General features: G+C 39.1%; 1 protein-coding gene across 1 annotated transcript; it reads left to right on the plus strand.

The window, feature by feature from the left end:
- The first annotated feature begins 8,964 nt into the window (after positions 1-8,964).
- Positions 8,965-11,838, plus strand: LOC107798917 (protein YABBY 4). The gene is made up of 7 exons (XM_016621945.2): positions 8,965-9,416; positions 9,920-10,060; positions 10,153-10,270; positions 10,685-10,733; positions 10,893-10,968; positions 11,347-11,421; positions 11,541-11,838. The coding sequence occupies exons 1-7, from the start codon at positions 9,315-9,317 to the stop codon at positions 11,607-11,609; spliced, it is 630 nt and encodes a 209-aa protein (XP_016477431.1). The 5' UTR covers positions 8,965-9,314; the 3' UTR covers positions 11,610-11,838.
- Positions 11,839-25,575: the final 13,737 nt, after the last annotated feature.

Raw genomic sequence — 25,575 nt, forward strand, 5'->3', positions numbered from 1 at the left:
ATCTATAGCCGGACCCTTGACGATCATTTGTCTTACATAAGGAAGGTGCTGGAAAGACTTAGAGCATATCAACTCTATGTCAAGATGGAAAAGTGTGAATTTGCAAGCCGCGAGATAAAGTTTCTAGGCCATTTGGTTAGTGAAAACAAAGTGCGGATGGATCCAAAGAAGGTGCCAGCAATAGTTGATTGGCAAGCACCAAGCGGGATAAAGGAACTTAGATCATTTTTGGGCTTGGCAAATTGCTACCAGAAGTTCATTGCAGGTTATTCAAAAAGGGCTGCTCCTTTGACGGATTTGCTGAAAAAGAATGTCAAATGGATTTGGTCAGACTCGTGTTACAAGGCTTTCAATGCATTGAAGAAGGCCATTGCGTCTGAACCAATCTTGAAGCTGTCGGATTTTGATTTGCCATTTGAGGTACACATGGATGCTTCTTATTATGTTGTTGGCGTTGTGCTGGTCCAAGAGGATCATCCAGTTGCATTTGAAAGCATAAAGTTGAACGCTGCGTAGAAACGTTATTCTGCACATGAGAAATAGAGGTTGCAGTAATTCATTGCCTTCAAGTTTGGAGAGTCTACTTGCTGGGAATAAACTTCGTGGTGCGGACGGACAACGTGACTAATACATACTTTAAGACTCAACAAAAATTGAGTCCGAAGCAGGCCCGATGGCAAGAGTTCTTGGCTGAATATGATTTTATTTGGGTGCACAAACCTATAAAACAAAATTAGGTTGTTGATGCACTTAGTCACAAAGAGGTATTTGCTGCAACTTATGCACTCACTCGAATTGAATCTGATTTTCTGGATACAATCAAGTTATGTGGTTGAACTATCCATTGTATGTGAAATTGATGGATCAAGTGAAAGACGGGACAGCTAAACGGTATTGGATCGAGGACAATCTGCTGCTCTTCAAAGGCTGGAGAATTGTTATTCCTCAAAGTGCTGGATTGCGTCATTCTCTTCTAAAGGAGACGCATGATACTCCTTATGCTGGCCATCCGGGTGTTGAAAAGATGTTGGAATTGCTGTCTCGGAATTACTTTTGGCCGAAAATGGAAGATGATGTTGAGGCCTATGTAAACTTGCATGGTTTGTCAACTTGACAAGACTGAACGGAAGAAGGAAGCTAGTTTTCTACAACCTCTACCATTCTGGAGCATCCACGGGCTTCTGTTTCTATGGACTTTATCAGCGGACTTCCAAAAGTAGATGGCAAAGCATCAATTATGGTAGTGGTGGATAGGTTCTCAAAATATGGGATTTTTTTGTTGCTCCAACCGTTTGCTCTTCTGAAGTAGCTGCTGAATTATTCTACAAGCATATTGTGAAACACTTTGGGGTTCCAAGGGATATTGTAAGTGATTAGGATATGAGATTTACAGGCCGATTTTGGACTGTTGTGTTCAAATTCTTGGAGACTGATTTTAAATTCTCGACTGCAAATCACCCACAAACCGATGGGCATACAGAAGGTATCAATCATCTGCTTAAAGAGTACTTGCATTTTATGTGACTGCTAATTAGAGGAATTGGGTTGAGTTACTAGATAGTACGCAGTTTTGTTACAACTTGCACAGGTGTTCGGCAACTAAAATGAGTCCTTTTGAGATAGCGTTGGGAAGACAACATGACACACCATTGGAAGTCACTCAGATGAAATTAGGGGGCAAGTGTCTTGCTTCTTATAAATATGCTCGTGACAAGCATGAGTTGCTGGCTGAGGCACGAGACAACTTGAGAAAAGCGGCTAAGAGAAAGAAAAGGGACGTAAACAGAAATAGTCGGCCTTTGGAATTCAATGTTGGTGACAAGGTATTGCTGAAACTTACTCCACAAATTTGGAAGAAAATAAATAGATGCGCCATCGTGGGATGATTCCAAAGTATGACGGCCCATTCGAAGTTGTAAAGAAAGTGGGTGAAGTGGCTTACTGACTGAATCTGCCGGAACATCTCAAAATTCACCCTTTCATGAGAGTTTCCTGAAACGGTTCCATAAAGATGCTGAAGATTAGATAAGGGCGGTGCCAAAATATGCTCCTCCAGTAGAGCGCAAGCAATTTGAGGAGACTATTGAGAAGATTTTGGATCACTGTATGCTGGATCAAAGCAAAAAGAACAGACAGACAAAGTTCCTAGTTCAATGGACGGGAAAGCAGGAATGTGATGCAGCTTGGGAAAAAGGACTGTCTCTATGGAAATTTTAGGATCACATCAAGGCGTATCTGGATTTTGCCTCGCCGAGGGTGACAAGCTCATCTGGTGGGGGAAGTTTGTTAGCCCCTCGGCTTGATTGATCGAACATGGCATGGGCATGGAGAGGGATTTACATGATGGACCTCGGCACGGGCCTTTGATGAATATGGCATCATGTTGACAAAGCTATCCGACATGGGTAGGTGTTTATGGGCATGGACTGTGGCGCGACGACATGTGGCTAAGGTGTCAAGGCATGACAATACCATGGCATTGGCGTGGCCATGGTAATGCAAAAACAACATGCAGCAAAAGCATAGCAAAGGCTGGAAATACTAAGGCAAGCTAAGGCAGGGCGTGGCAAAGCAGATGGGCACGGGCAAGGCAGTGTCATTGGTGAGCTGGACAAGCGGTAGTGGCAGATATGCACGCAAAGGCATGCTACACGAGGGCTTGGTGCGAAGACATGACAGAGATGGCCTTTGGCACCGAAATTTGAAAGGTTGCGCCCATGTGCCACGCACATGCAGGATAGTTGGGCAGTTGGAGCAGTTTCTTATTTTCATCATTGCGGATAAGTGGGTATGTGGGAAGTTATCTTGTTCGAAATTCAAAATTTAAAATCTCATGTAGTTGGGGAAGTTAACTGCTAGGTTTTATATAAGGCTGGAGCCAAAAACTTTTATCTATATATTCCTATATAGGCAGATTGTCAAGGTAGAGTGTTGGCTGCCTTTGACTCATTTTTTGTATGTTGTGTTTATGTGCTTCTTTGTGGCACGAGTTTAAATACAAAATTGGGAAGAGATTCCTGTAATTGTGTGCCTTGTCTCATTTCTATATGTTGTCATAAACTAAGTGTTGGGCCAAAACGTGAGGGAAAAAGAAAGAGGGCTAAGTCATTGTTGTGTGACTGTCGTGCAGTGTCAATACAAAAAAATGACCCTATAACACCTACCATGGGGTAGAAAGGTTGTTTTCGATAGACCGTCGCCACAAGAAGATGAAATGCGACAATAGAATAATAACAACAACATAACTAGAAAGATAGTACCAGCAAGCTAAGAATCAGAAAATATACCTAAAAAAGCAATATCAATAATCAGTGTAGTGACAAGCTCCTAGAAAATAGTGCAAGCACAACATGTAGCACTACTATACTAAAATACGACATAGGCCGACTAGACTTACCCACAGAACGGAATAGAAAAAAGCTCAACTACCTACTAACTTTCAACCCCAATGTTCTTCCTCCATACCTTCCTATCAAAGGTTATGTCGTCGGTGAGCTAGAGTCGCGCACATGAGCCCGGGGGTAAATTTGAGGAACCTTTTAAATTGGGTTGGGTAATCACTCTAATAGTTAAATTATAAATTTTTGAGCAATTATTGATTAGTTTGTCCAACCTTTGGCTAGTTTCGGATTGTTCGGCATCGAGTTGAGGCTTTTAGAGTGATTTATGGACCAAAAAGTGGACTTGGAAACGAGGTAAGTCTCTTGCCTAACCTTGTAAGAGAGAATTAACCCCATAGGTATTTAAATTCTTATTTGCTGCTAATTGTGGGTGCTACGTACACACGAAGTGACGAGAGTTCGTGCATAGCTTCATGTTGTGCCCGGGTAGACATATGCCTTTATTATGCTATTGCTTGCACTATTTGTACTCAATTTGCTATTTTAATTGCTTGAATTAATAAGTAAAATTTGATTAAGATTATGTTAAATCGAGCTTTATTACTTAGAGATTTTGCAGAATGTTTAATCATTGATGGAAATTTATATCTTTTATTGGTTTACCTTAAAGTTGTGAATACATAATTCGTGATCCGAAGAGTTTCTCTATTCTTATGCATCGGGCCGAACGCCTCGGCAATACTTATGTATAATTATGGGATACATCCATGGATCAGGCCGTACGACCATAATAGTGTATGTACACGATTATTATGGATCGGGTCGTACGACCTTAGTATAACTCGTGCGTGTTGTCACTTGGAGTCCGATTATACTTGATATGTCTTTCATGACTTGAGAATTTATAAATACATGTCGGACCCTTTCTTGTTGAGATTAACATGTGATATTTGGAAACTTTTAATTGTTTTTTATTAAAGGATCATTTAATTATTGGCTCTTATTCCTTTATTGATGTTGTATGTCATGCCTATTAAATATTCACGTACATTATATATATTGCCCACTGGTAAGTGTCGATATCGACTCCTCGTGCATCTGGAGTTCGTCCGGGCGTGCATCCGCATTACCCGATGGCCTAGTGGTGAGCTACTTCTCATAGCCCGTTCTGCAGAACCCGGAGCCTTCTCTTGTTATGTTTTATCATTTCTGTCTATTTTCAGACAGTAGTTCTTAGAGAGTTTTGTATATTCTACTAGATGCTCATGCACATGTCACATTGGGTTTTGGAAATTCTAGTAAACACTTATGGGTTTTGATTATTTAATTCACTATCTTACTTTTACGTTTAGTTTATGCTTTACGTTGCTACGCTCACTTACTTGTTTCCTTATAAAATAAAAATCAAAGATATTAAAATGAGCAATTAAATGGGTATTAAAAGATATTAGGCGTTATCACGATCTATAATGGAAATTGAGTCGTGACAGATAAAGTCCCACCAATTGTAATCGAATTATCAAATGTTTAAAGAGATATATTTTCTAACCAATTGATGTTATTTCAATGTCCAAAGAAGTAATAGATTATTTTCACTTAATTAAGCACATTTAGCACTCAAAAAAATATATAGTGACGCAGACTAGCACAGTCAAAATGATTGAAGAAGCACATCAAGAATTTAAGGAACTTGTTGAAAAACTTAAAATAACTGGGATGGACATGGATGGTCCTTAAATGGGAAAACAGCTACACAATCAGTGAACAGGAAATGGCAACTATCTTTTCAAAGCAACGTTACTAGGGTTCTAAAAGAAAAATAAAATTTGTAAAATCAAGAATTTTATGGGAATTCGTGCAAAAGAAGTGAATGAATCTAACCAAGTTAGCCAAAAAAGAAAGTTAAAAATCTAAGAAAGGACAAAATAGGACGGTAAAGTAATGCTGGATCTGTGTTGACACTACTGAGATGTTTTTTTCACTGACTTGAATTCATTTTTCTGCAAAGAGGAGACACAGAAGAGAATGAGTGGTCAAATCATCAAAAGTAAGCTTTTAGTTCTGTGTTACATATTATCACATAATCATGGCAATATAATATAGAGAAAACCATGATCGTTCAAATCATATTTTTCAAGTGTGTGGAACCCTAGGGAGGCAGAAACGGAGACGAAAGGTGTTGTAGGGTTCTTGGATATATTACTATTTGGAATTAATGTGGGATGTGGCTTATTGTCCTGGGGTCACAAGAAAGTTCTTCAAAAGGCTTTTTCTAGTGTTTTGTATTATTCTATTTAAATCTTGTGAAAAAGTTCAAACTTGCTCATGTTCTATTTGAAATTGAACAAATTTGTCATCCTTTAGGGCTCGTTTGGTACAAGTTACAAGAAATAATTAAATTCAGGATTATAATATTTTTTATCCCTATATGAAAAGATGGAATAATTAACACGCGATAATTAATCCTCGAATTCCATCTATCCAACCAAAACCCCTTAGAATTTTGATTTAATCGTACCTCGCTGATAGAAAAAATTCATTTTTTCCGTTGACTCCTAATGGAGGTTCAAACAAGAAAAGTAACTTTGACTTAACGCAAAAATTGGAGGTAAATTAGATATTTTTTCCGAAGATTTTGGACAGGTAGAATACACTTATTTCATACTGAAATTCCGTTAATGATATGGGCATATATGAGACAATTTGTTAATGGCTAGGTACAAATCGATCAAAATCTAATGGATGGAAAAATTAAGCAATTTCGAATAGTATACACGGAGAATTTTTGACCTTCTCCATAAATCTTTGAAAAGTTATTTGCATAAATTTAACCTTTACACTATGATGTATAATTTTTTTCACAATACAAGTGTATATATTAGCATGTTGTTATATGTTACTTGTATAGTTGTATCACTTTTATGATCACCACCTTTATTATTATGAACTTTTACTTTTATTTACTCTTTTTGTTTCATTTTATATGGCACTATTTCATTATTAGTTGTTCAAGAATTAATAACATTTGTTTATACAATGAAACATTTTAATTTGAAACTTCCTAATATAAATATCACTGCATATTTAAAATCACAAGTTTCAAAAGTATGTTTTAAACTTTGCGCAAAGAGAACAACAACAACAACAACAACAACAACAACAACAACAACAACAACAACAACAACAACAACAACAACAACAACAACAACAACAACAACAACAACAACAACAACAACAACAAATAACCCAGTGAAAATCACAAAAGTGAGGTCTGGAGAGGGAATGATGTACGCAGCCTTACACCTATCCTGGGAGGGCAGAAAAAATATTTTCGATAGACCCTCGGCTAAAGAAGATGAAAGGAGCGTTGATAGCAATTCATAACAAGACAATATATTTAGAAAACTAAATTCAAGATAGCAATAAAGAATATGAAAGAAGTACCGATAAGGAGTAATAGTAAGACAATATATTTAGAGAAACTAAAACCGAGGTCTGATAGCAATAGAGAATATATAAGGAGCACTGATAGCAAACTAAGGAAGTACTGGTGACAAGTAATAACAGAAAAAGATATACGAAAATAGCAAACTCAGGATAAAAGGATACCATACTAACACTAACACTAACGAACTAATAAAGACAAATGGAAACGCACGACTACCTCCTAACCTTCTACTCTAATACTCAACCTACACACTGTACCCTCATATCCAGGGTTATGTCCTCAGTTAGCTCAAGTTGCCATGTCCCGCCTGATCACCTCTCCCCAAGACTTTTGGCCTACCTCTACCCTTCCTCTTACCCCCAAGACTAACCTCCCACACCTCCTGATTAGGGCATCTGTGCTTCTCCTCTTAATATGCCCGAGCTATCTCAGTCTCGCCTCTCGCATCTTTTCCTCCACAGGGGCCACTCCCACCTTGTCCCGAATAATTTCATTCCTAATTCTATCTAACCTAGTATGCCCATACATCCATTACGGGATTTTACAACAACAACAACAACAACAACCCAGTATAATCCCACAAGTGGGGTCTGGGGAGAGTAATATCTACGCAGATCTTACCCCTACCCCGAGGGGCAGAGAGGCTGTTTCCAGGAGACCCTCGGCTCAACACAGCGACAAGAGACGATATATTAGTACTATCAATAGACTCATAATAAAATAACATAACATAACATAAAATAAAAATAACAGCAATATAAGAAATATAGGAAATACGAAAAAGATGGAAGATATAATAATATCCAACAGATAAAGCCTTGCATCAGTAGCTGACCAGTAGCATCCTAAGACTAACTCCTAACTGGCTAGTCTCACTTTAGTGCGCTGTAGAAATACTCACAACTTCCCCCTAGCCTACAACCTTAATGCTCGACCTCCACAATTCCCTGTCAAGGGCCATGTCCTCAGTAATCCTAAGTCGCGCCATGTCCTGTCTGATCACCTCTCCCCAATACTTCTTAGGTCTCCCTCTACCTCTCCTCGTGTCCACCACAGCCAGTCGTTCACACCTCCTCACCGGTGCCTTAGTGCTCCTCCTCTGAATGTGCCCGAACCATCTGAGTCTTGCTTCCCGCATCTTATCCTCCATGGAGGCCACGCCCACCTTCTCTCGAATATCTTCATTCCTAATCTTATCCATCCTTGTATGCCCGCACATCTACCTCAACATCCTCATCTCTGCTACTTTCATCTTCTGGATGTGTGAAATCTTAACCGGCCAACACTCGGTCCCATACAACATGGCAGGCCTAACCACTGCTCTATAAAACATACATTTTAGTAACGTTGTCACTTTCTTGTTACACAGGACTCCCGACGCTAACCTCCACTTCATCCACCCCACACCTATACGGTGTGTGACATCCTCGTCGATCTCCACGATCCCCTAAATAACTGACTCAAGGTACTTGAAACTACTCCTCTTAGGAATTACGGAATTTTACGTTTAGAATAATCCTACCACAACTGGTTTAACAATTTACTGTTTTGATATTAATTGTTTATATTTATTTGGTGAATTCCTTAATAAAGGAGTCTGCCTAAGTCAAAGTTTTTGGATCCAGATGACCCCATGCAAGAGCGAATTTAGAGGGAGGAAGAGGGTTCACTCGAACCTCCTTTGCCGAAAAATTACATTGTGTATATAAAGGAAAATTTATTTTTTATCTTTATATATTGTGTTTTGAATCCCCTTGACATAGCCCAAAAGCATAGATTAGTAGTCAAGGAGGTTCAAAACCTTTGTAAAGTCATTGGTTCTCAATTCCCACTAGCTACAATCTTATTTAATTTTTTAATTTTTTTTTTGAACTCCCTTAGCGAAAATTTTCCCTCCGCCCATGCATTCCACATTGGTTAACTGATGGTTTAGAAAATTTGCATAGAGTTTTTAAAAAGAACTTTGAAAATAACAAGTGAATTGAGAGCTTTATATCGCTCCATGCAAACGTCCTTTTCTGGCTCCTCGCTCCCACATCTGCGGTCTTCTGCCTTTCATACATACATTGGGAATGCCAACCACACATGTTCTTTTCTAATTATTCACATAAAATGAAAAAAGGCCAAGTATATCAATTACTCCATCTATAAATGTATACATATCACATACATCCATGCATGTGTATGGTCCAGTATGCATATGCATTAATGCATGACTTAAATAGTTTGCATCCATGACCTAGCTATAATAAGGACCAAGAAAGGAGAGTGAAGCAGGTGAGGGAAAAAAAAGAGTTATCATCTCTCTCAGCTTTTCTCTTTCATTTCTGGCCTTTCCTGCAACAATTTTTGCACTTTGTTTTCATACCTCCCCAACTAATATTATCAAGAAGAAAGCAGATCCAAGGAGGGAGTGGGTAGTTTAGTTTGGTAGTTGAAACTGTCAAAACATCAATCAATCAAATCAATCAAACAGCAGCAACAGCCAATATATCAGTTTGCAAAATAGTAGGAAATAGAGTATCATGTCCTCTTCAACTCCTAATTCTACCTTGTCATTGGACCACTTACCTCCTTCCGAGCAGCTCTGCTATGTCCATTGCAACATCTGTGACACTGTCCTCGCGGTATATTATATTCTCATAACATTATTCTCTTTTCTTCCTATACTTTGTGAATCAAGAGTTACAAATTAGGTCTTTCACTAGGGTTTCTTGTGTTTTTGGCCATTCTTTAAGTCTTCCTTTAGTTTTTTTTCTTAGAGTCATGTTTTGACATTTAGCTCTCTATCTTTTGTTCACTCAAGTTTTTGTTTTTTTTTCAATTTGCCAACAACTTTTTTAGTGATTGGGTTGGGGGGGGGGGAAGATGTCAAATTAAGCAAGATTTTTTTTAAAAAAGATTAAGCTATCGACCCAGGCTTTCACCTCCTGTGGTGATGGAGGATTCGACATTGACCCTATCTTATATATTAAATAACAAAAATAGAGCGCAAAGGAGGGGACATAAAACCAAAACCTCCCGAGAGTAATACATAGTCAAAGCAAGAAAATGATCGATTTTGTGTTTCTAATCCTTGTGGGTTTTTTAATAATTGATTCTTTTATTCTCTTTTGTGATTGATTCTTAGGTAAGTGTTCCGTGCACAAGTTTGTTCAAGACTGTGACGGTTCGATGTGGCCACTGTACTAATCTTTTGCCGGGATTGCTTTTGCCTTCAGCTAACCATCATTTTGGTCACACTTACTTCTCTCCTTCCCACAATCTTCTGGTATATCTATACATTACTGATGAAGCAGCACTATTTTTAGGTCTTTATTTGTCAATTTGTTGGCTATAATTGATAAACGAATGGCTTTGCAGGAAGAAATTACCAACGCAACCCCAACTTTCTTGATGAATCAGAGTAACTCTACTGATTTTGTCCTACCTACTCGACCTGGATTTGATGATCTTCCTAGACCACCCGTCATTAACAGACGTGAGATATTAGTCCTTAGACATACATTTCTTTTATAATCAATCTCAGAAATTTACTCTCTACCTTCATAAGTTAGGGGTAAGGTATGCGTATATAGTATCCTCTTTAGATCCTACTTGTAGAATTATACTGCCTATGTTGTTGTCCTTGTTTTTAAGGAAAGACGGATTTCAATTTTTGGGATGCCTCCTTAAATTCTCTTAAACATATATATCTAAGTTTTGCTTATTGACTTTCCTTTGTGAAGATGGAAAGGAACTATAGGATGACAAGTTAATTTCTGTTAGCTATCTTACTTTGCAAAGGGCTTGTGTCACTTTTTGTACTTGAAATGATGAAGACTTAGGTATAAGAAACATACATCTTATTATTAACATATATATTAGTAGTATTAATGTGTATTTATATGTACAGCCCCTGAGAAGAGACAGCGAGTCCCCTCTGCTTACAACCGATTCATCAAGTAATAATCATAAGCTTCTGCTTCTCTTTTACCAGGCAAACTTGTAGACATTCTTCTTTTATTTAATGAAATATATACGTGATATCGAATACTAAAAGTTATTTATTGAATTTATGTTGTCATATGAAACTAGATATTGGTCTTTGAAATTTTCTGCAGGGAAGAGATCCAACGCATAAAAGCAGGGAATCCTGACATTAGCCACAGAGAAGCTTTTAGCACCGCTGCAAAAAATGTATTAGTACTGCACTCTTGATTATCTAGACTAGGGTTCCTCCTCTTCTTTTATTTTTCATTTTCTCTTTGGTATGATATTCTATTATATTTTAAAAACAAGCTTTATTTTGGTCAAATCCGTCCAAATGCATGTTATTTAGCTAAATAAAAAAATGTGTCGCTCAAATTATCAAGAAATTCTTGTTAGATACGAGGAATTTACCGACAAACTGGTGCAAAGTTAATTACGGTTCTATTCACATTTATTCAAGACATTGTTGGGTTGAATTTAATTCTATGTTAATTCGACATCAAAACTTGATAGCTAACAACTAGGGTTTCTATGTGTTTTTACTTGCGTCAAAATTTTCACATTATTTTTTTGTTAATGACACAGTGGGCCCACTTTCCACACATTCAATTTGGTCTCGTGCCTGATCAGACTGTTAAGAGAGCTAATGTCCGCCAACAGGTATGTTATCATGCATCTTCTTCATTTTGTTAGCTTTCCCCCCCCCCCCCCATTGTATATTCAGTGAATTTCTCATTTTAATTTTTATTTTTCCTTTTGGTTTATTAATTTGTTGATAGGATGGAGAAGATGTTCTTATGAAAGATGGTTTGTTTACTTCAACCAACGTTAGTGTCTCACCTTACTGATATCAGAATCAAAAGGGAACATGTTTTGAGATGCAGAAGCTATTCCTATAGCAGCTAGAACCAAGTCTAACCCTTTGGTTTCTTTTTAGCCTACCAATTAATGTGACTCTCTACTAGTGAGTTGAATGTGTATTTCTAGACTTTCTTCTTTTATCTTTTTGTTGAAGTGTACTTATGACTTCAATGTCTCAACTTGCTTGAACAGTATGTTATTTCCTTCTTACTAATGACTTTTTGCTTTTGCACTATACATTTTCACAGCCTAGAACTTAATGCTCCATTTCAGCAGTAGTACTGTCCAATAAGTTTTTATTCTTGTGTTGTATTAAAGGATAATCACAAAAGAAAGAAAAACAAACTTGGGAAACAGTAGCATATAGCTAGAATAACTATAAACGAGAATATTCATTTAAGCACTACTGTATGTGTTAGTTTCAGATATTCAATGGAAATGTCGAATCCAATCAGATTATTATTGTTATATTGTGTTAGTGTTGAGATACCAAAGAGATAACTATCAGATTATGTAGGTTCAAATTCAAATTTTAGTTGCTGCATATTGTAATATGAAGATATCAGAGGATAGACATTTTTTTGGGCCTAACACTAGTTAGGCCCATCTTGCATGCATGCACCTTGACTAATTCCATGGGATATCTGTTACCTCACCAGAAATAAATACCAGATAACTCTATCCACCAATACTTGGATAGATGGCAAGAAATTACCAGGTAATCTTATGATTCTCACCCACTTTACTGACCACTAGGTCACATCGTTAGGTGCTAGACATAGCTCATATAATAATCCTCGTTGGACTCAACATTACTGAAGTATTCTTGTGAAAACGTTTTAGAAAATTCATTAAAAACTTGTTATAAAACAAAATGTTAATCTTAAATTAAATAAGTAAAGACCCCTCCCAGAAACGTATTACTTGCATATTTTGTTGCACAAGGCTTTCTTTATGTATACATCAGTTCTTTTATCGGTGTATGTACGATTCCTAAAGGATATAATTTTACCCTGATTAACCTGACTTTATCGAGAAATATTACATTTTTTAGGCCAAGAGGTTGATAGCAAGCGATCTATCAATGATGTGCACACCATTGCCATTCTTGAGTGTGGTAACAAAAGTGTTTTGGTATATTATAAGTCAATAGGATTGGCCGGCGTAAATTGTTATCCTATATGAATCATGAAATTTTGCTCTCTTAAAAGCTTACGACCATCTATCCATGTTTCATGGCAATGATCAAACGACATATATGCATGGGTCAAAATTAGGTCGAGTTTAGTGAATGTAAACGGACGAGCTGAGACCGAGGTCGAAGCCAAGCACGGCCCATTGGCGAGGAGTCGCCCAAAGAGAGACCAGTGCCAAGGTCGAGTTAAGAACAAGCAGCAACAACGGCTAAAATATTCTTAGGATTATGAATAGGAATATTACAATGAATATTCTCCCAATTATATTTTTTTAGAGTTTTCTAGGAATATTCCTTATAAATAGGAAGAGATAGGGAACAAAAAGGGGGCTTCTGAACTTTTCTGAGAGGAACATCTTGTAAAAGGTTGACTATCAAGAATATACAAAAAGCTTGTCTGCCTCCTCTGTTTGATTCCATTGCTTAACATTCCTCTTTTATTCACCAGATCTAAGAACACTTTGTTCATTTCCATAGTCAGTTGTCACACGCTATAGTCAGAAGAAGGAATCATCCAACTCATTCAACATTTCGGTGACAAATTCCTTCTGATATTTTATACTTCAATACCACACAAGAGGGGGTGATTTGTGTGGTGTCCAATTTTTCGCTTAAACTAATTATGGAAGGACCTGGTTTTCTAAGTGTTCCTTAACCTACTATTGCAGAAATAGTAAATGAGAAAAGTAAAGAACACAAGTATTTTACGTGGAAAACACCTAGCTCAAAAAGTGAAAAAACCATGACCTACTTTCCAGTAGGATTTTCCCAAACTCTCCACTAAAATCACTGAGCCAAAAACTGTATTTATAAAAACTCTTTTGTAAACCTAGGACTAACTCTAATCCTGTTGTAGCACACAGCCTCTAACTGTTGCGACAACTTCAAGTTAACTCTAACTTGAATATTCTAAGTACCTATTACAATTGCCTCTAGATAAAGCTGAAAGGTACAATATGAAAATACCTACTACAATTGAACTAGAATAAAAGACAGATACTTGGAACTGGTTGTTCTATCTAGTTCATGTAGCTTCAGGTTTGCACACTTGAATCACACACAAACTGCTTGCAAAAAGCCTTGCTATTTTGCTCTCAATTCATGTTTAACTTCAGCATTTGTGCATTGTCTAAAAGAGAACAACACTGATATTTATAGAGTTAGTAAATAAAGATTAACTAAAATTCTGATGCTACTCTTCCTTGGTGGAAGAGTTCTAGTTGATCTCAACATCTAACTCCTTCCCTGTCTTAGACAGTGTTCTCTTTGAGTGAGGAGTCCTTCTCCTTATCAATTATACAACCTTTTCGATAAGGAGATATCAATTCTGTCAAGTTAGGTTTATCTCCTTCACGTGCATCCCACATGCTCAAATCTGCCTGTATCTGTGCTCACAAGAGATGGACCTTCAAGCCTGAAATCCTTTGTCAATCTTCAAAACAAACCTGTACTTGGGCCAACAAATTCCCCATTTTTTATGATGATAAACTCTTTGCTTTTCATACGCTTAGGCCCTGTTTAAATTCAGCTCAACATCAACACAATGTTAGAAATATTTTTCCTTTTTATCACTTATCAACAAGTACCAGGTTCATTAGGTTATAGACATCACTTGTTCAAAGCTACACATCACTTGTTTAAAGTGTAACCTATTTATTTTTCCCCTTTTGGCATCATCGAAAAGTTGCATAAAATGTGCAGAACCCAGATTATTAAGCTTAATCAAGACCACTGGGGCTATCCCAAATGCAATTATGGATTAATCATCATTGATCAAGCTAAAAGTTTCAACCATCAAAGAAATAAAAACAAATAGTTAGAGCAAAAAACAGAAGATTTCATTGATTTCATTGATAGTTGATATGATTCTTCCACAATGCATAAAAGGAAATAAAAATACTGAAAACATGAGCAAACAACAAAAGAAACATCCCAAACTGGATCACTGAAGGAACTACACTAGGCTAGGATTTAAGGCTTAGAAGAGGTAGCGGCTAGGTTATTTGCTTGGAGAAGTTTCAGTATGTCTTGAAGAATTCCATCATTCTTCTCATTTTCCCTTGCAAGTTTATTTCTGAGAACATCTCTCTCAGATTCTACCTCAGCCAACTGTGACTTCAGCCTTGCTATCTCAGCTTCCTTTGCCTCACTCTCCTGTACCAAGACTCTGACCTTGCTATTAATTGGTGACTTTTTGGACGAACCAGGTTCATTAGGAGTGACAAGAACCTCATAGTCACAAGCAATCAGAGTTTTCGCCCCAAAATGATATTTGCTTGTAGCTAGCTCCTACTTCTTCAAAGGCACCTTAAAATGAGCAAGCACAGTAGTAAGAATGAACCCACAGGGAATAGTATGAGACTTGGTACCATTGATAACCTTATCAAAAAGCTGGACTATAAACCCAAGCCAATTTATTTGCTTCCCACTATCTAGACACTCCATCAGAACCAAGTCCATGAAGTTTGTAATGTGCCTCTTCTCCTGCCTAGGCAGAACACATTTAATGACAAATTCAAATAGCACCTTGTGGGAAGGCTTCATCGCATTCTTTTCTATAGCCTTGGGCTCACTTTCCTGCTTATGATCACTGAATTTTCTGGTGATGGCAAGGGCAGTCGGAAAATTTTCTAGGCTTGGCCACTTAAGCCTTGTGTAATCATTGTACCCCTCAGCAGGTACACCTAGAATTTCACTCAACTCCTTCATATCAAAAGAGATTTGCATCCCTTTTACCAAGCTGGTAACTCTTCCATTCTGCACTACAACATTTTCCATAAACTCAACTACTTCATCCCTAGCCAATCTGCCATCCATTTGAAGGACCATGTCCTTCCACCCTTGTACCTCTAGCTTTCCAGCAGAAGGACCATCCATTCATCCTCCAGATCCTTTAGGAGTCTTCCCTTCAAGATAGTCATTTTGCCAAACTTGGCCAGCTTGTCCACTTTACTGTCTGATTCATCCTCCTCTTTTTTACTCGATTCCTCTTCTTCAATAATCTTACTTGTTTAGTTTTCACTGCAGACCTGGTCCTTTTTACCAAGGTAGATGGTTCAGCAGACTTGGATACAGATGTAGACTTCTTAGAAGAAGTCTTGACTTTCTTGGGCTTGGGGGTCTGAACCTCCACCTCAGTAGTCACTTTTTCACCTTGATGGACCAGGTCCATCTTATCCACATCAACAGCCTTAACATGCTCTCCCACTTTTTCTTTCCCTTTCTCCATCCTATTCTTCTTACTTTCTTCTAAAGCTTTCTGCAACTCCTCCTCGTTTTGCTTCAGCTTGCTCCTCGTGGCTCTTCCTCTTGGGAGAGGAATTTTAGTAGTATTAGAAGGAGCAACCTTCCTTTTCTTGTTGGCTCTTGTTGTGCCAGGGATCTTTGTTTTAGGAGTTATCCTTTTCTTGGGGTTATAACCGTCACCTACCTTTTTCAAAAAATCTTCTAGGGTTTTTCAACGGATAAACCAGGTTCATCTGTATGCTTTCCAAGGTTAACCAGCCTTCAGCGACTTCTCCTGATCCACTTCCCCCTGTTTTCTTGCCACTTTCCTCCACCTTTTCTGACTCTGCTCTACAGATAGCCATTCTATTAGTTCCAAAAGTAGGTGAAGAATCAACCACTTCTTTCCCTTTTCCCCTCTCATCGCTTCGCACACCCTCACTCTCTTTTTCTTTTTCTCTTTTATTTTTACCTCCTCTCCTTCTGAACTCAGGCATTTCTACATCCACCACATACCCAACCAATATAAATCTATTTTATAAATTTTTATCCAAATCAGAGATGACCTCAATAGAAGGGTTTGGCACAGGCGTTACCTGCTCAGAATTGGAAGACCGGTTCCTTCCCCCTCAGTTGCAGACTTGAAAGAGTCATTAGAGTTTTGGGGTTCTTGGGCTAGACTTGCCTATAACTGTGCATCGAGTTTCCTTGAAAGCGCACCTTTAGCTACAGTTTTTCGAGCAAGCATTTTTACTCGTCGTCTCCTAGGTTGAGAGATAGTTTAAGATGAGGAACATGGTGGGAATGTACCATGGTTATCTTGAGGGTTAGTCATTTTTCTTGATTCTGTGAGGAAGGAGATGTGTAGGTTAAATTTTGGAAGAAAAAAGAAGAGAGAAATTTTGACGAATTTTGGGAATTATGAGAGAATGGGAGAGATGATGATGAATGATTTAAAGGAAGGGGTAATTACTAAGTAATGGAAGGTTTAACAGTCAATTAGAAGTTTAATCAAACTGAAATTTCAATTTTGAAGAGACGATTGAGGCGTCTCTAGAATCTAGGTGAGTTAATTTGGGTGGGAGTCTTTGAACAAAACTTCACTTAATAGATAAGTTCAAAAGAAATTTAGCTTAGGAGGGACTCTTCTCAGGATTCAAATATTATTATTTCAAAATATGCAGAGTGTAGAAAACATACCGTGTTATCTTGATGAACTAGGTTCTTCACTGATAATTCTCTTGCGTAAGTCTAGATTTGCAAAAATAGAGAAAATATCATTAGAGATTAATGACTCATTTTAACATATGGCACAAGAGTATACTATTAAAAGTATGAGATTGAGTAAGATTTAGTCTACTTATGTTTCAATTTTTTTTTGTTTAGCATTGAACTGGTCCATTTAGGTGATCTTAATCATCCCTAATTCCAACCTGTTCCTTTCAAAATGATCTCTACTTAAGTTTTTTGTGAAAATGTCAGCAATTTGCTTATGAGTAGCACAAAGCTACACAATGATCAAGCCTTTCTCATAGTTGTCCCTCAAAAAATGGTACCTAACATCTATGTGTTTAGTTCTTTTATGATGAACCGGGTTCTTTGCCATACTAATGGCACTAGTGCTATCACAAAAAATAGGGATGCAACCAACATCAATTCCAAAATCCATTCATTGTTGTTTGATCCACAACAATTAAGAACAACATGAGGCATCAACAACATACTCAACTTCAGCAGTAGATAAGGCTGACAAGTCATCACTGCCCATACCGAGGCCAAGAAAGTAGAAGCCATAGTGAATGACATATTCGCCATCAAACAACTGTTTGGCAAACGACTCAGGGACTTCCTTGCCGGTTTAACAGAGTAAGAATGAGCCTACCAAACGATTCAGTGGGGATAGCGGTAGCGGCCTTCCAAAACGGGTTAAATAGGATCGGGTCGAGGGCGACTAGAAAATTATTAAGCAGACTCATGAAATACCCTCCCACCACCTGGGAAGAAATTCACAACGCTTACTGTGCCGAGGTGAGAGCAGATGAAGACGACCTCAATGGTCCAACTCAATGGTTGATGTCAGTCCAAATGGAATCAAGGAAATATCGTCAGAATGACAGCCAAAGAGATCACACAGGACCACTCCTCAATCGGGAAAGGCACCAACCATACATTAGAGCAGCCATCCCACTACCTCCCCGCCAAGTCGAAGGGGCGTCCAGGCCACAAACAGGGACTCACCGACACGAAAAAGGTATGCCTCCACTTTTACATGCTCACAATTTTTGTGTTTCTCCTTTAGAAATAGTTTACGCCCTAGAGAAGCTCGGTCCCAAGGTGAAATGGCCACAAAAGATGAAGTCGGACCCAAATTCCAGAAAGTCTAATGCCCTCTACGAGTTCTATCAGGAACATGGCCACAAGACCGAGGATTGCATAGCCCTACAACAAGAAGTAGTGAACATGCTCCACCAAGGACATTTAAAGGAGCTGATGAGTGACCTAGGGAGAGCCAATTTCGCCCGTGGACTAGAAAAAGATCAAGGCCCCCCAAAGCCACCCTCTCCCGCCCCCACCATCCAAATGATCATCGGTAGAGGCGACGAAGGAACAATCAACCATGTGAAGTTCACCAACATACACAAATTGAAGCGGTTGATCACCAATGAACGGTATGATGACCTCGAAGACAGTATCATCTTTGATAAGTCAGATACCCACTATTTGACCTTTTCTCATTTCGACGCTCTTGTCATTGCTTTAGAATTTCAATTACTGATGTAAAAAGAATCATGGTAGACAATGGGAGCGGCGCGTTTATTATCCACCCCAGAGTTCTAGCACAAATGAGACTCGAGGATAAGATAGTACCACGCTGCATAACACTAACAAGTTTTAACAATGGAGTTGAACGAACGTCCAGAGAGATAACATTGCCCGTTCTGGCCAGGGGTGTCACCCTGGACACCATATTCCATGTCATGAACCAAGACACAACCTACAACGCCATTATAGGGTGACACTGGATACACGCCATGAGGGCCATCCCATCCAATTTATATTAGGTCAATAAGTTCCCTACCCCATGGGGAATATTCAGCATCCACGATGATTATCGCACAGCTCAAGAATGCTACTGCATCGCCCAAGACTACACATACACTCAACAGTTAAGAGCGGAGGCCTCAGGAGCACAAGTATTACCAAGTTGGGGCCCGAGTCCGACGAACAAACAGACATCGTCAAAGACCCTAGCGTCGAGGAAGCCATAGGGTCAACAGTAGAAGACCTCGATCCTGTCCAGCTGGACAAAAGTGACCACAACAAAAAAGCCTACATTGGCCACAAACTCATAGAACTAGGTAAATTCCATAAATTGTTAACTAACAACGCCGATATGTTTGCTTTCTCCCATGCACATATGCCGGGTATCCCGAAAGACATAGCAACACACAAGCTGAATGTCGATCCACTCTACCTGCCGGTACGGCAAATCAAAAAAACGTTCAATGCTGCAATCAACGAGACCGTCCATGAAGAAATAGAAAAATTGCTCGCCAACGGTTCCATTCGAGAGTCAAAGTACCCCCAATGGGTCGCCAACATAGTCATGGTGAAAAAGAAAAAGGGGAATGGCGCATGTGTATAGACTTCACGGACCCAAACAAACCCTACCCAAAAGACTCTATCCCGTTGCCTCACATCGATCAGCTCATCGACGCAACAGCGGGGCACGAGTTATTAAGCTTCTTGGATGCCTACTCAGGATACAACCAAATCCTTATGGAGGAGGAGGACCAGGAAAAGACCACCTTCATCACCCACCAAGGGACGTAATGCTATAGAGTCGAGCCGTTCGGGTTGAAAAATATCGGGGCGACCTATCAGAGGCTGGTCACCAAGATGTTCAAAGAGCAACTCGGAAAAACGATGGAAGTCTATATAGACGACATGTTGGTCAAATCAAAAAGAAAAGAAGACTACATCGACCACCTGAGAGAAGCCTTCGACATACTTAGGCGATATAGCATGAAGCTGAACCCTAAAAAGTGCGCCTTTGGCGTGACCTCGGGAAAGTTCCTCAGCTTTTTGGTATCGCAGAGAGGCGTCAAGGTCAATCCCAACCAAATCAAGGCTATAGAGGGAATACCTAAAATTTTGACCAGCAAGAAACAGGTGCAGAAGCTGACCGGCCGTATAGCCTCCCTGTCAAGGTTCATCTCACGATCATCTGACAGATGCCATAAATTCTTCAACATACTCAAAAAGGACAACAGACTCTATTGGAATTCTGAATGCATCAATGCCCTAAGAGAATTAAAGGCATACTTGTCCTCACCCCCGCTACTTGCTGATAAATGAGGATTTTAACCGATTATTTGCTCTCTTTTACTTGCGTTTTGGGCCTAAATGCGTGAAGGCATTCCCGGAAACTAATGTAATACGCTTTCTTGCAGGAATTGATCAAATGAGCCAAATGAGGCATAATCAACTCATAAAGGAGTCAAAACTGGAACAAAAACAAAAACTGGGCCAAGAGACCTTAAACGCGGTCCGCACAAATATTGTGCGGCTGCGGAAGCCACAACGCGGCCGCAATCACAAATACACGGTCAGCAAAGTGAAGAATCAGAGAGTGCATTTTTAGGACAAATGTTAAGCGAGGTCCACGCCAGAAATGTGAGGCTGCGAAAGTTGCACCGCGGCCGCGATTGGAATTATGCGAACTGCAGTTGCTGAAGTTCAAAGAGTTCACATTTCAAGCAAAAAACAAGGAGTGCGGTCCGTGGTAGAATTACACAGCCGTGAAAATCCACTACGCGGCTGCGATGGAAATTATGCGGCCCACGAAACAAACTTCATCGTAGATCCATAAGTTAAAAACACGGACCGCGGTAAGAATTATGCGGCTGCAAAACCTCTACAGGGGTATTTTTGTCCGAAAGTTTTAGCTTAATATAAATAGATCTTTTTGACATTTTTAGGTTAGGTTTTGTTTTAGCTGAGCAAGTGAGATGACTGTAAATTCTGTTTTGGGCAATTTTATACTAGAATTATCTCTCAACATTAGATTTTTATCTTTTAATCTAGTATTATGAGTTTTATCTTTATTTCATCTTTGATATCTGTTATTTCCATGAGTAGCTAAACCTATAGCTAGGGTTGTGACCCAACCCTAGTGTGGGTATTTGATGGCTCTTAAATTATAGGACTTGAATATGTATGGGTTAGTGATATTTAGCCTAGTTCTTGCTAGAACTATTGAATTAATGGTTGCAAACACTGATTTATGCCTTTATGACTTAGTCCCTACTTGAAAAAAAGGGACTAAGTCTAGGAAAACTAGGCTAACAAGAAATTGGGGTGAACTCAAGAAATTGATAGCCCCAGTTAAAAGGTTAAACCTAGAGATGGTAACACCTGACTTGAGTTAAAATCACTTGAATTGCATGAATACACATTTGGACCTGAGAAAGCCAAATTGGGCAAAATCACTCAAACTACCGAGAGGTACAGAGTGAGTACCCCGGGCGTGATAGTTATATTACGACCTCAATTAACCACATGATTGCCCTAGATTCTTTCTACCCGTTAGATATCCACCTAGGTGGAAGTCACTACCCTAGTCCCTTTAAACCCTTGAAAATCAACAACAAAAATATTGTACTTAGTTTCGAATATTGCTTGCTATAGAATAGAAGTAGAAGTAGAGAACAAACGAAACATTTATGGAAGTGTAATTAGATTCAAAACCCGCATCTAGATTAGATATAAACTTAATTCCAATTATTAACTCCTTGTGGATTCGATCCCGACCTAGTTGGGTTAAAGCTGCATCGGTCACCTCTATACTCAATAGTAGTGTAGGCTTGGACCCGATTAATTTTTGGCGCCGTTGCCGGAGAGTTAAATGGTTTTAGATATATATCTGAGTATTTCTATGTTTTGTTTTTCTTTCCTTCCATTTTTCTAATTTGTGTGTGAATTGCCCTTAGTACCAAATGGCACTTAACAATGAAGCCCTTGGAAATTTGCCATTGGGGGAGGAGGTAGATAATGATCACGTGGATGAGATTCAACCTGAACCTCAAGCACAAAGGAGAGGTCGGCCACCTCATGATAATATTCCAAACCCTCCCCTATCTCCTCCAAGGGCAGCACACAGGGTGTTGCCCAACGAAGGCTATGCAAGTGCAATAGTCCCGCCCTGGATTAGGGCGGGCAGCTTTCAAATAACCAACGTCATGCTTACACTCTTTGAACAGAGGGGTTTCTTTACCGGAGCTCCACACCAAAACGCCTACAAGCATCTCAAAGGTTTTGGTGATACGTGCTGGGGGAGCAAGCAAACTAACGTCTCTGAGGACGCATTTAGGTTAAGGCTTTTCTCCTTTTCTCTAAGGGGGAAGGCTTTGGATTACCTAGAAAGGTTGTCCAACCATTCCATCACCACTTGGGATGAGTTGGCCGAGAGGTTCATCGCAAAGTTCTTTTCTTCGGGACATATGAAAATGCTAAGAGATGAGATCCTTCCTTTTAAACAAGAGCTAAATGAACTGCTGTATGAGATTTGGGAAAGGTATCGGACGATGGTTAAAGAATTTCCAAATAATGATATGACCGAAACCATGATCCAACAAACATTCTATTGTGGCATCAATACAACAAACCAATGTATGGTTAACCAACTCACCGAGGGGAACTTCATGAACACGCCATATGCCGAAGCATGTAAAATACTTGATGAGATGGCGGATACCTCTTCGGCATGGAAAAGTTGAATTAATGTGCCACAAGGTGACCCTAATGTTATTCACCTACATAAGGAGCTCCAAGACCATGGCCAAGCTATAGCCGAGTCCACTACTACCATGAACCAATTGGCCAAAGCTAAATTGCAGCAAGTTCAAGGGCCAAAACAAGTGAATGTCATGGAAGGAGTGAATATGATGCTCAACAAGAGAAGGCAACGAGGTCAACAAGTTCAAAACAATCTGGATCAATTTGAGAAAAGTGGTAGTGGGTACAATCAAGATAATTCATATGATGATCAAAGTGAAGCTGGATGCAGGCAGCTACATCAAAGTTATTTGTCTTATCCAGTGCAGTAGCAGCACAGTCAGCCCCAACACAGCTTCAAGTACCTCTATCAGTGGAGGATTCATTGAAGGAGCTTTTGGACAATCAGAAGAAGCTCCTGGACAACCAGAAGAAGATCCTGCAGACTTTGGATACACATGGAAAGGTTATCAAGGATCTGGGCAAGCAAGTGAAGAAGATGAAGAAGACTCATGCCTTAAAGGAGTCAGTGGAGCTGCTGAAAAAAGAGGTGGAGAGGTATACATCGGCTGGAGACATCCCACTAAACTTGCTCATGGAGGAGCAAGCCCCAGTAGCACAGGCAGCAGAGCATGAGGCACCAGCAGCTGGCTAGTCTAAGGAGTCGGCTGCCACTACACATAATGCTGAGGAGATAATCCAGATGCTCCGCAACCCCGTGGTCCCCCAGTCAGAGGATTTGGAGATCCAGTTAGAGGACCCGAAAGGAGCTACTGATCCTATGCAGTCCGAGGACCCCACTCATGTGCCTGACCCGATGCAGACAGAGACCACATATGGAGTTTTTCTTTACTCTCTAATCCTTTCCCCGATCCTATTTTTATATTAGCATTAAGGACAATGTTGTTTTTTAATAGGGGGTGGTCCATTTTGATTTGATGATTTGATGACATTGGCATGTAATAACTATGATACTATTTTTCTTTATCTTTACTTCTTTTTATTTTTACTTTTGGTATGTACATATTTGTTATTTGATGTATATATTCATTTTTATTTATGTATATATTCGCTTTACTTCAAGTTTGTATATATTCAGTTTGATTTTTGTAGTTTACTTCATAGCTTCTTATTTCCTTTAGTAGTTTCTTTTTAAGTTGTTAGCTTCTTTTTATGTTTTATGTGAACAATAAGCCTTTGGTTTTCTTAATGCCACGGTTCTTTCCAAAGGTAGATGTTGTGTGAACCGGGTGGCTCTTCTCGATGATGGATGGCATGACAACCTTCTTAAGGGATTGAGCCCGTTCTTCTTTTTGCTTTGATATGTAGTAGTAATGAATAAAAGTTTCTCAAGCATGCTTCACTTGGGCCTAACACATTTACCTTCAACCTTATGGTAAGAAACAAGTTGATTGGCAACGAATAGTTCTAGTGTGACCTTTAGGCTCTTGTGTTGACTAAAACAATCATCGAGTGGTTTATTTGAGCCATTTGTGATGTTCAATATTAGCTAGGGTTGTTCTGGGCCCTTGACTCTGCCTCTTTAACAATCTAGCAGCTTGAGAGGTGAGGTATTGAATTGCAAGTGCAAGTTCTGTGCCAACAAGTCTAGAACTTGCCCTGAATGTTTGTCTTGGCGAAATTCTAAGTGTAGCTCGACTTGAGAAATGATTGTAGGCTCTCCTTGATCCAAATTTGAAACTTGAAAGCTTCCGTAGCCTACCAATATGATATCCCTAGTCAACCCCTTTTGAGCCGAAGCCTTTTTTCTTTTAATAACCATGTTACAAGCCTTTATCCGTTTTGTGATGACCCTCTCTTAGCACTCGATCTTTCCTTGGCACTAATGACATACAAGTAGCTAAAGCACAAGTTTGGGGGAGAGATGAGGAATGTGAAAGTGATAAAAGGTACAAATAACAAAAAGAAATGAAGAAAATGGAAGGCAAAGGAATAGAAAGAAAAGCCAAAAAGAAATATGTCAAAAAGAAAGTGAATAAGATAGAAAATTGAGGGAACTCAAAGAAAGCAATGATGAAAGACATGGAATGATTAGAAAAGGAGAAAAATGAGCGTCATGAGCAAGAAAGAGTGACAGTGTGTCTCTCTAGTTTCCCTAAGGATGAAGAAAATGACTCAAAGAGTCAAGAAAGTATGAGCCGAAATGAGAAAATGGAGTGCTTAAGGAAAGATGAAACCATTATATGCCAATAAGTCCTCCCTTGATCCAAATAGCCTTCATTACATTCCCACAAAAGCCCTATATGATTCCGAGTTGAGTGAGCTTACATTAGTGGTGATTTACATAAGGGCAAGCTTATGGTACTTAGAGACAGACTTGTGACATTCCCTTGAGAGAGATGAGCGTACTTCTCCACAATCTTTGTTTTGAGTGCTACAATCTAAAGTGAGATTTGCTTATGGAGAGTAGAGGAGGAAGTATTTGGGTTCCACAATGATCTACGTAATGGAGCGAGCTGCCTTGGTAAATTAAGTCAACTCTTGATGCTCTAATGTCGCATTAGAACTATGGTACTCAAAAGGCTTTGTGTTGTTGATAATTCAATTCTATTGAGGGTAATTGTTAGTCCCAATTGATGCATGATTGATTCGCATTAGGACAGCTGAAATATCCTTCTGTTTTGTTTTAGTGGAGGTGAGAATTACCTTATTTGCTTGAGGATAAGCAAACACTTAAGTTTAGGGGAGTTGATAAGTGGGGATTTTAACCTATTATTTGCAAAAATTGATCGGCT

This window comes from Nicotiana tabacum, chromosome 1 (assembly GCF_000715075.1).
Source record: "Nicotiana tabacum cultivar K326 chromosome 1, ASM71507v2, whole genome shotgun sequence".
NCBI lineage: Eukaryota > Viridiplantae > Streptophyta > Magnoliopsida > Solanales > Solanaceae > Nicotiana > Nicotiana tabacum.